Genomic DNA, 10,783 nt, shown 5'->3' with positions numbered 1-10,783 from the left:
TAAAACTACAAATCCCAGTCTCGGTAAGCTTCCTTTTCCGGCATAAGAGGCATCATTTCCGTTTTGACAACTGGCGGGACTTCTTCACATGTTAGTCGCCGAGGAGGTTGTTTACAGACCTGAAAGGTTAGTTTTTGTGCGACACAGCTGATAAAATTAACACACGATGATGGCTACAAGTGGAAAAGAGACATGCGGGTTAAACAGTGACGAGCCGTCGGTGGTTTTAAATGGCAGCAAAGATGTCTTTGCTAACAAGTCGAACTCGCATATGGTAAACGGAGCTGCGACGGAGGGGCCGTCTCACTCGGGGCTGCTGGACGGAGGACCCGGGAGGGCGGGAGGCTTCACCTTCAGCCCCGAGCCCACCGTAGAGGACATCAGACGGATGCAGGCGGAGTTCACGGACGAGCGGGACTGGAACCAGTTCCACCAGCCCCGCAACCTGCTGCTGGCTATGGTCGGAGAGGTGGGCGAGGTGGCCGAGCTCTTCCAGTGGCGGGGGGAGGTCGCCGAGGGCCTGCCGGACTGGACCGAGTCGGAGCGAGAGCAGCTGGCCCACGAACTCAGCGACGTGTTGATCTACCTGGTGGAGCTCGCCGAGAAGTGTCACATCGACCTTCCCCAAGCGGTGCTTCGAAAAATGGCCCTAAACCGACTCAAATACCCCGCCAGCAAGGTGCACGGATCGGCTAAAAAGTACACTGAATACAAGGACTGAGTGTGGGTGTGGAGAGGCAGAGAGGCAGAGGGGAAGCTGGAGCTGCTGTTCACCTCTCTGACATCATGCTGCAGTTTAAGAACGACTAGTGAACATTTTACTGCCTTGTCCAAATGGCCTTTTTCTGACTTGTTGCATAACTGTGTGAATGCTCTTTACTCTTGTGTATCTTCTGTGGTGGTACACATTTATCAGCCTGGTTGCCTGTACATGTAAAGTCACATTTAGTATGCATGGCACTTGAGGAAAACTGTTTGTTTTTTTTAATCCTGTTTTTAGTTTGATCACTGAGACTGAGTCAGTGTGAGGCAACGCACACTCTCTGCAGAAAAGAATATATTTCTCAGTGAACATTTTAGAAGTTTTACCTTGGTTCCTGTTAAAACGTGTGACCGTTAAGTTAAGGTGGAGGATAGCTGCCCTGACTATGCCTGACAGATGAGTTTGAATTGATTTTTCGTTATTATATTTTTTGTTTATCCTCGTTTCCATCAAGGTCGGATCTACTCCTCTTTGTTTTGTTCTCATTACAACTGTCACAGTGTTCCCCCCCCAAAGTAAAAGTGTCTTTAATTCTGCCCTGTGTATTTTTCACTCATTTGTCAGTTTAAAGATGGCTGCCTGTTTGCTGGCTACACGCGTGTTCAAGAGTTAAAACAATTGCCAGTTTATTAGATGCACCTAGCTGAGACAAATTGTTTAATAGTACAGATTTCAGTATAACTTTCATTAAATCCCAATTTAATGAAAGTTATACTGTTCAAATCTTTTAAAAGATGATTCAATTTTATGGTCATTTTGGAGTCTGTGGTTTGTACTGAGATATTTCTGATACCTAGTCTACTGTCATTAATAGTTTGATCTTAATCGAACTTGTCCAACTTCCCTTGACAAGATTCAAGATTTCCAGGTTGTCTGAAAATGGCCAATGTTAACTTTAATAGTAGATAATCTCACCATGTAACGTTGCAGAGTGATTGACTGCATTTATAAAGCACTTTTATTCACAGGGTTTTCAGTTTAGCCGCTCGCTCAACAGCTCTCACCATCAGGAGCAGTTTTGGGGTCCATTGTGTTTCTCTGAGGATTGAGTGATCTGTTCTACCTCCTGCGCCCACAGAGAAGTGATATAATGACTTATAACACTATCAAGGTTGGGGCGGGGGTATGTGTATATAATTTTGAATAGACTCCACAAACACTTTCTTCCTGGAATGAAAGTTTAATGAATATTTCAGCAAAGATTTCAAATGTAAAGCACATCTGTGTGTGTGTGTGTGTGTGTGAAACTGACAGACACTTAGTATAACACACTAATGCAAACTTGAGTCAGATTTTTCATTTGATGCGTTCTGAGACTGAAACATCGCCCTCGGCTGTAGATGCCGGTATTCACTCAGAAGCATGACTCATCCACAGGCTGCAAAGGAGAACAGTCATGCATCACTAAAATGCTGCTCTGTGAGCGAGTCGAGCCTTGCTTCAAAGTAAACAGATTTTTACTAATGCAGCTATGACACGGCATGCCACATTAAGACTGAGCAATCGTCCGCATCTGGGGATGCGGCTAAAAACCTGGATATGCACTCTTGTCCTCTTCTGACACTGTAATGTGTAAATATGTCATTTTAAGATCTTTGGAGTGAAAATTATAGGAAAAACAAGGGCAATTTCTTTCTTTAATAACCAAGTGAGGTATAGTAACCCCATGAGCCCCTCAAATGTGTTTTTCATGACCAGATATCCTCACATGCATTATTCCCCACAAATCCTGCCGTGCTCCACAGCAGAAAGTGAAATCATTTTTAGCAGTAGTTCATCAAAAACACAAGCCGTACCTCGCTTACAGTTTGAACGCCGTAATACACAGTGAACATCACTGCAGAACAGTATCCGAAATGGGAGACAGTGACACTTTGTAAGTTCTATCTAAATATTCACTGTCGAGATGTGTGCCACTCAGAGGCAAGCTGCAATTACAGCCCTCTCAGGAGAGTAATAAAATGGTACCACTTTCAGCCTGCATCACTCTTCCTCCTGCAGTTTTCTGTCGTGCAGCTTCTCTGAGGGAACGTAGTCGCTGCCAAAAATGATCCTGAAGAGGTTTGGTAAGAACTCTTCAGAGCACTTTGAGAATTCATGCATTTTTCAGGCTGTAGCGCATTACTACATTATAGTTTAGCATCAAACTGCTGCTCATATAAGAAGTCAGATGTAAAATAAGACTCTATATCTGTCCCTGAGCCCGGCTCTCACCTGAACGAGACGGGGTAAACATAGAATCAATGTTAGTATTGATTGGATGGTTGCATGCAGCATGTACAGACCCAGAGGAATATGTTTCACTGATAAGTAGAAGGGTAGATGAGAAGTGTTGTATATGATCAATAATTTTTCAAACCCCTCTTTAAAACACTCACTGTCATTATCGTGCTTCACTTAACACAGATGAGTGATCTTATTTTATCTGCCCATTAAAGCTGTGGAAGGATTTTCCATTCACACAATCCGCCTTCATGTGTCCATGAGCTGATATGATGGGGATCCAACTAATGGTTTATTCCGTTCACTGATGTTAAGTGTAATTCATGTATCCTCTACCTGATATTTGATTGATGTCATTTTTCTGTTTTGTTTAATTCTTTTTTTTTAGCTGTGGAGGGCAAATGGCTTGGAAACACTACAAATTCACTACAAAGTTCTGTGAACCACCTAACAAGTGTCATGGTGAATTGTATGTTTGCAGGCGGAGAGTTTATGCTTCCACTACTCCAAACCAAACCACAAAATGGACCTCCAACTGCAAAGTGCACCCATAATAGCTTTTCAAGGGTGCATTTATCAGCATGTAGCATCTAGTTTATGTAAAACTGGGGAATAAATGTAGATTTGTTATCTAGAAGTGCAGGCTTAAGTCTCATTGTGTTACTTATCAACTCTTTCAGACTTTGCAGTTCTTAAAAATGTTGTAATGTCTTCATGTTTTCATGTTTTGAGAAAGGAGTTAGAAGATCCCCATGGTGCTGTTCTTTGCTTGAAAACGGCACTGAGGGTTTATTTACAGCAAAGACTTTTGATGAGTTTAAATGTTAGATTTTCATGTACTTTATAATGGTCAACCCAGCAGATACTATCAGGCCTGTGGTTGCTTTTTGTGGCTTTTAAAAGGATGTGGGACATCTAGTTTTTCATGCTCACACAGATAAGCTTTCAAAGAGACATTTGCTCGAGTGAATTTATTTATTTATCTATTTTTTTTGTCTAGATAAGCTATGGTTTCTCTCTTTCTTTCCGACCACTTCCTCATCCTTTTCACTATCTGAGTCACACACACATATAGATGCTCCTTTATCCTGTCATAGAGACAGCAGTGGGAGCTGTCAGATCTCACACAGTGGGGTTACGCAGCAGCAGGGGTTCACATCACATCACATCCCACACATACTCTGTACACACACACACACGCACACACAAACACACACACACACAGTGAGAAACACAGAGACTCCTCTTATTTTGGGACCATTGCTAATGGCTAGACATGATTTCTTCCCTTTTGTGTGGTGCTGCCAGAGACAATCACATCTTGAATACCCCAAGCCGATCCATTCAGAACATCAACTACTTGGCAGTTTTATTCCTTTTCATAAACGTTACAGCTGAGCCAACACACCAATGTTCCTGGCCAGCAAATAAACATTTACATGAGCGTCTCTGCGGTTTGCAATCATTTCAGTCTTTGTTGCTCACAAAGGCGGACTTGGTTACAGGCTATTTTGTCTATCTATAATAATAGGTATAATGCTGAAAAATATTGTTCATCCTTTCTCTACATTTTATGTTTGAGTAAATAGCATTCTGTTTAAGTTCTGGTGTAGAAAAGGCTGACGAAAATTTGACTTTATTGTCACTCACATGAGGAATAAAAATGATGTTTTGTTTTTGTTTCCTGGCCAGTGAGAAATGAGAAAATGCAATATGTTATCTTTTTTGGTCTACCTGACCTTGTTTTTCACAATTTTAACACCCATTCTTTCATATCACCCATGACAAATCTCTTGCTTATAATGTCCTTGTGTTTCTGGTATTGTAACAGGCCTTTTTTCGTGGCACACTTTTTGATATGCACTACCAGGTACAGCACAGGTGTCGTCAATAACATTAGTTAAAGCTGGTACAGGCACAGGTCATTGTTAATGTTATTGGACTCACCTGTGCTTTTCCTTATCTGCTGTGGAAAAGTAATTTTCCCCTTTTGATTGCTTTATTGAATCAGCCACATTTTCCAGACACAATAGCAGTGACAGTGTTCAACTTGACCACACTGAGCATACAGACAAGAACATGTAATATACAAATAAACCAAAATGACTTTAATAACATGAAGTAAATCGAAGAGAATAAAAGGTTTAAGCAGCAACACAAAAAAGGGCTATTCATGAGAAATTAGTTATGGTTTAGAAAATCCCTATTTTTGCATAGTTTACATGTTGTTCAGGGTATCAGCTCCACTTTGCTGCACCACGCAAATGTTGTGTTGGAATGTAACAAACAATTTCTACAAATTCAACAAATTAGGTGATTTTTTATTTTTTTCTATTAAACTGAATGGTTTTATGGTTGAGAAATTCCTCCCTTGGATTAGGTAGTGCTCTCTGCAAAGCCACCAGATTCCATTGACAAAAACAGTAATTTTACTTTGCAGAACATGGGTTTTGCTTTACCACTGCCACAACTGGCTGCTTGTGTTACCTTAGTGTGAAGGTAAAGTGATACCTTTATACAGTCTACATATGACACAAATATTGTGTTGGAGCCACACAATAACACAAACTAACTAACCAGTCGAGGCAGTGGTGGACCAGCGACCTCCCATGGTCTGCGAAGTAAAAATACTGTTTTTGTCAATGGAGTCTGGTGGCTTTGAAGAGAGCGCCATAACGGCTGCTTCTTGTTAAACAAAAAGGATCTCTCAGGTCTATCCCTGTAGGGATCCTTTCCGTAATGTTGCCAGACACTTTGATTAACAATCTGAGTCTGTCAGGGACTGACAGGCACTTGAAATGGCTGAAGCAACTCTGACCAATTTGAAAACATTTTCTACCTGCCATCTGATTACTTCCTCCACCACTGCACGTGACATATTTCACTCTGTAACATATATCGAGCGCACCCTTGATTGAAAAGCAGTTAATTTAGATGCTGTATGTCCGCTACAGCCACCTGCTGCTTTGTTTATCACAAACAACTCAAACACGGCTACAGTTACTTTATTTCTTTCATAAACTAGCACAGCTGCCATAAACTCCACTCACGCAGTTATTTTTTTCTTGGTTAAATAGAAGAATATTTGCTCACAGGACCATATTAGCTAGCTGGTCCTGCTAGCTTTGCCGGTTAGCAACAATTAGCACAAGCTAGCCTCCCATAGCTAAAGCGTCCTCTTCCTGTTACACCTGTTGGCAGCTCCTCCTGCTGACATGTCTTCAACAGTGCTTCATCTCACCTGTCCAAGGTAAGAATTTGCTGCCTTTGCTCCCAGCCTGTCTCATGCGTTAGCTCTGTTATGTTGTGTACCCTGTCATTTCTAAGCCTGTTGCTTCTGGCTGTTTTTATTGCTAATTCACACATCTGATGTTTTTTTGGCTCATGCCGGCTACTAATTTCTGCTCTCACGCTGCTGCCGTCTATTATGTGCAGTGTTTGCATTGGTGTTAGTTGTGAATATTAACAGCACAGCCAAGGCTTCCCTTTTTGTTTTGCACATGGATTATAATGCTTTAATATTGTTTGTTTGCATGGTGGTAAAATACAGTGTGTTTCAATTTTAGATGTTGATGGGATGAATTGGTTTTGGAGCATGCTTTCCCCCAGGTTGTTGGGCTTGTTTTGTGGAGTTGCCAATTGGCGCACTGCAAATTGGGTCTCAAGTAGAGGATGTTGTAGTATTTTCTAATAACTGTGCAAAGTATAATTTCATTTTATGATGGCTTCAGAAATGTCAGTATGAATGCAGTATTGCACACAGACCATTCACATAAAATTTCCATGTAATAATGGCTGTAAGGGAAATTTAACATGGTTGTTGTTGCCTGTATAATAATACTAATAATGATGATAAAAATATGAATAAAACTTTATTTATATAGCACGTGATTCACAGATCTTGATAAATTAAATAGAATACTTAAACGAGCAGGTAGTGGAGGTAGGTAGGTGGTTGAATTTACATTTTCTCTGCATTCTATTTTAGTTAAACAATAGAGGACAATTTGAACTCTAAGACATTAGGTATGCAACAGCTTGCTTTATTCTTCTTCTTCATATCATAGTTTGATATTAACAGCACAGCCAAGGCTGGATATCTCATTTCACTGTTGGTTGAGACAATACACTTAAAAGCAGTTCCTGAAGGGGATACTCAAGGACGCTATGACTATTATTATTGTAATATACTCGGGGAAAAAAAGAGCTTTGCAAGGTTTTTGCTGCTCATCCATCCTTTCACTCGCACACCAATGTGCCGGCATGACCATCAGGAGCAAGTAGTGGTTCAGTGACACTTGGGATGGGGATCAAACCACCAATCCTGTGATGAGTAGACGACTTGGTCTACCTCCTGAGCCACAGGCACCCTTAAAAGTCCTAAAGCTCCTCTCAGCCTCACGCGACACAAAGCGTCTGACACATCCTTTGGTTTAAGTCAACCTCTCCAAAGTAGCTACTCACTGGAGGCCAACCGTCAGTGGCCCACTTTCAGAGCTTTTTCTCTTCGCAGACACTTCAGGGCCAAGGTGTGGGGATGGTAAGCAGTGGACCAAACCACTGTGAGGCATATGGGGTGGTGCATGACTTTGCACCTATAATTGGCACAAGCTTTTCAAAGAATATTATTGAAAATTATGTATCTATGTGTACACTGATATATTGTGGGGGACAACTCACATCCCCCACCTCACTCCCCAATTTCTTGCCCATGAGCATAGCACCAAGTGTTTTACCCTGCTGCATTCCATACTTTTAATATGCATAGATGTTATTATTCTGGGTTTAGATGTATAAACTCTCCGTTTACAAGGTAGTTTATTATTCTGCTGCTCTGATTTGTGTCGTGGGATAGTGGCTGTGCAGCAGCTGGAGCGCGGCCTACACATACTGCTGCAAACACCACTTCAGCACCACCGCTGCTGCTCTTCCAGCATTTTATAAACCCCACCTCCACCCCAGTATCCACCTGAAGGCTCTGATTCCCCTGTGGATGTGTTTATCATTGTCATTCCCCAATCTTCTCTGTGCTGAGCTTGGTGTTTGCTTGCAGTGAGTGATTGAGGTCAGTCTCAAGACACCAAACACACTCTGTACTACTCTGTATCCATTTAATAATACAGTCTTTCAAATGGTAAGGTGGTGAGCTGTAGGAAATTCCCTTCACTTGTCTGCAGTGTATATTTATACAATTCGTATACTGAACTAGTCTTTGAGTTGAATCCTAGCCTCCAGGCCTCTGTTGCTGCTGTGATCTATGTGGGTCTCTTACAGCTTGTTTTTGTCTGCATTTTGTTTTGCATTGAATGTTCTCGCCTATTGTCTCCAATTGTGTATTGTTCTGGTTGCTTCATCTGCACTTTGAGGCAAACAAATTGCCTTTCCGAGACAAATAATACTCAAAGTGAATTGAGCTGAACTGAATGAATAACTGAATGGGAGTCAAGTACAGGCCAGTTTCCGACGATGTCTTTCAGGGATTCTCAACAATAACAGTTGAGTGAATATCTCTTTTTGTTCCCTTGCAGAACAGTGTGTTGCTGAAGTTTCTTCACATACGAAATCTAGAATTTCCTGCACAGTTTTGCTCTCTTTAGCAATGTGAGGTGATTGAAATGATGTATGAAGATGGTGGAGTTGTTGAGGGAGGTTTTGTGAAAGCCTGCTGTTTATCTGAATCGAGCACTGCAAGAGGCGTGAAGTGTGAACTGAAACTGATGGGCTAATGCTGTTGATTTTAATGTGTGACTGCATAAACTTGGAGTGAAAAGCCTAGCGATGTGCCGTTTTAACAGACTTTATTATCATTGTCAACCAGGACAAGTGCCACCTGACAATTTGTTGAACATTTCTCAGTAGCAGAGTATGGAAACCATCTACATCTGCAGTTTCACCGCTTTACAATCCTGTCACTATAGTTCTCCATCCATATTCATTGGAAAACTTGATGCATGCCAGCTTTAATGATTAACTACATGTCTAGGCTCTCAGTGTGAGGATGGGGCTTAATCCTGCGGTCCTATTGTGGTTGTTTCTGGTGCTTCCAGCAAGAAATGGTTAATTTCTTTTGCCAGTATTCCTACAGCATGTATTAGATTCAAGACTCACCTCTTGAAAGGAACATATGAAGTGAAGGACCATAGATAATCACTTTGAATGCCCTCAACTTTAAATTGAGCCGACCATTGTACCTAAAGTCCATACCTAATGTACATGGCTGAGGCTTTTTTATATTTAGATAAATGCTTTCACCTACTATTTACGTAAGGGCATCAAATATCCTGACGAGAGGTTAGAAGGAACAAAATACAAATTCTTCATAACTTTACTTAAGCAGAGTTTTCAAGTATCTGTACTGCACTTAAGTATTTATTTTCCTGACAACTTCTTACTTTTACCTGCTACATTTAAACACACATAGGTACTTTCTACTCCTTACATTTCCACAACAAACTCTTCACTTTTACTTTTAATGCATTCAAGAGGAATAATCCATTTATTTTTTTTAATTTTTGGATCACTGTGCACCTTCCCAACATCAAGACCGATTTCATCCTAAATGATTTGGACGGTAACGGATAAAAAAAGACAATCCCTAAGTGTATCCATCGGTGCGTATCACACAGAACAGACGTAACAAGACCGAAATGCTGTAAAAGACATGGCAAGACAAAAGAGACAAAAGAGACAAAAGAGACAAGAGAGGGAGACTCGACCGTGGAGAAAAGGTGTTAAGTGAATGTGAATGTGAGAACTAGCAGCGACATGGGTGAAAGTGAATCAGCCAACATTGCCAGTGTAGCAGAATTATATTGATATGAGGTTCAGTTAGCTTTGCACAGAACCAGCCGGTAGGAATGTCCTTCGGCAGGCTAGTATTTACTTTTATACTTTTGAGTACATTTCAGAGCCTATACTGTTTCATGACTTTCTCACTTTTCCATGAGTAAAGAAGTTGAATCAGCACTTTTTAATCAGTCTTTAGTACCTGTACTTCTACTTGAGTAAAGAACGTCATGTCAAAGATGTAATGCTGTACGTCAAGAATGCCACAATGAAATCCAAGACAAATTTCTGTTGTGCTCCTTGATTTGATGTAAAGAGAGTATAGGTGACGGGACGTCCTCTGGGTTTAGACACAATGTTGCATCCATTGATTGAGAACAGCTCCAACTTAGTTACCATCTAAAAGATACAAAAATCTTTACATTATGCTAGATTAAACTTTATTGCACACAGTACAACTAAATACAGTTCAGCATCTAACTAGATATTACAAGCCGTAGCAATATTGAAGTATATCAAGATAATCTAATATAGCCTACAGAATGAATAGTAGACAAATAGAGAGAAGGCATGAAACAAAATAAACATCCATGATATGTCAATATGTTAACTATTATATTAACAGAACTAATAAATAATATGTACAGTATGAACAATTAGGCAATATTTATAATATAGTAATAGGAGTACAAAATAAAAGGTAAGCCGACAATGAAAGTCCTGAAATAATGAAGAAAGCAAGTGTCTGCGTGCACAAGAGGTTGTGAGTGTGTTAAATGGAGATTAGTTGAGATTTTTCTACTATTTCTTCTGGCAATTTAAATCTATATAAGCTCATATTCAACAGTAAAATGTCTTATAATTATAAACTGTAACTAAAACCAAAGATTCACACTGTTTTTCATGACCACTGTCTTATGTCAAAGAGCTGGTAATTTCTCACTGCACAACAGTAAGAAGTGTGAATTAATGACTGTCAGTTCATTGGAGTTTAACATTTCACTTCGTTAG

General features: G+C 40.4%; 1 protein-coding gene across 1 annotated transcript; it reads left to right on the top strand.

The window, feature by feature from the left end:
- The first annotated feature begins 85 nt into the window (after positions 1 to 85).
- Positions 86 to 1,282, top strand: dctpp1 (dCTP pyrophosphatase 1). Its single transcript, XM_070828191.1, has one exon. The coding sequence runs from the start codon at positions 167 to 169 to the stop codon at positions 719 to 721; it is 555 nt and encodes a 184-aa protein (XP_070684292.1). The 5' UTR covers positions 86 to 166; the 3' UTR covers positions 722 to 1,282.
- Positions 1,283 to 10,783: the final 9,501 nt, after the last annotated feature.

The sequence above is a fragment of the Pempheris klunzingeri genome, chromosome 3, assembly GCF_042242105.1.
Source record: "Pempheris klunzingeri isolate RE-2024b chromosome 3, fPemKlu1.hap1, whole genome shotgun sequence".
Lineage (NCBI taxonomy): Eukaryota > Metazoa > Chordata > Actinopteri > Acropomatiformes > Pempheridae > Pempheris > Pempheris klunzingeri.
Note: the sequence above shows the minus strand (reverse complement) of the source record. Positions and strands in the feature narration are given on the sequence as shown.

What these genes read in the sequence shown, in the direction of transcription:
- dctpp1 (XM_070828191.1), top strand. Translation starts at nt 167, where the DNA reads ATGATGGCTACAAGTGGAAAAGAGACATGCGGGTTAAACAGTGACGAG.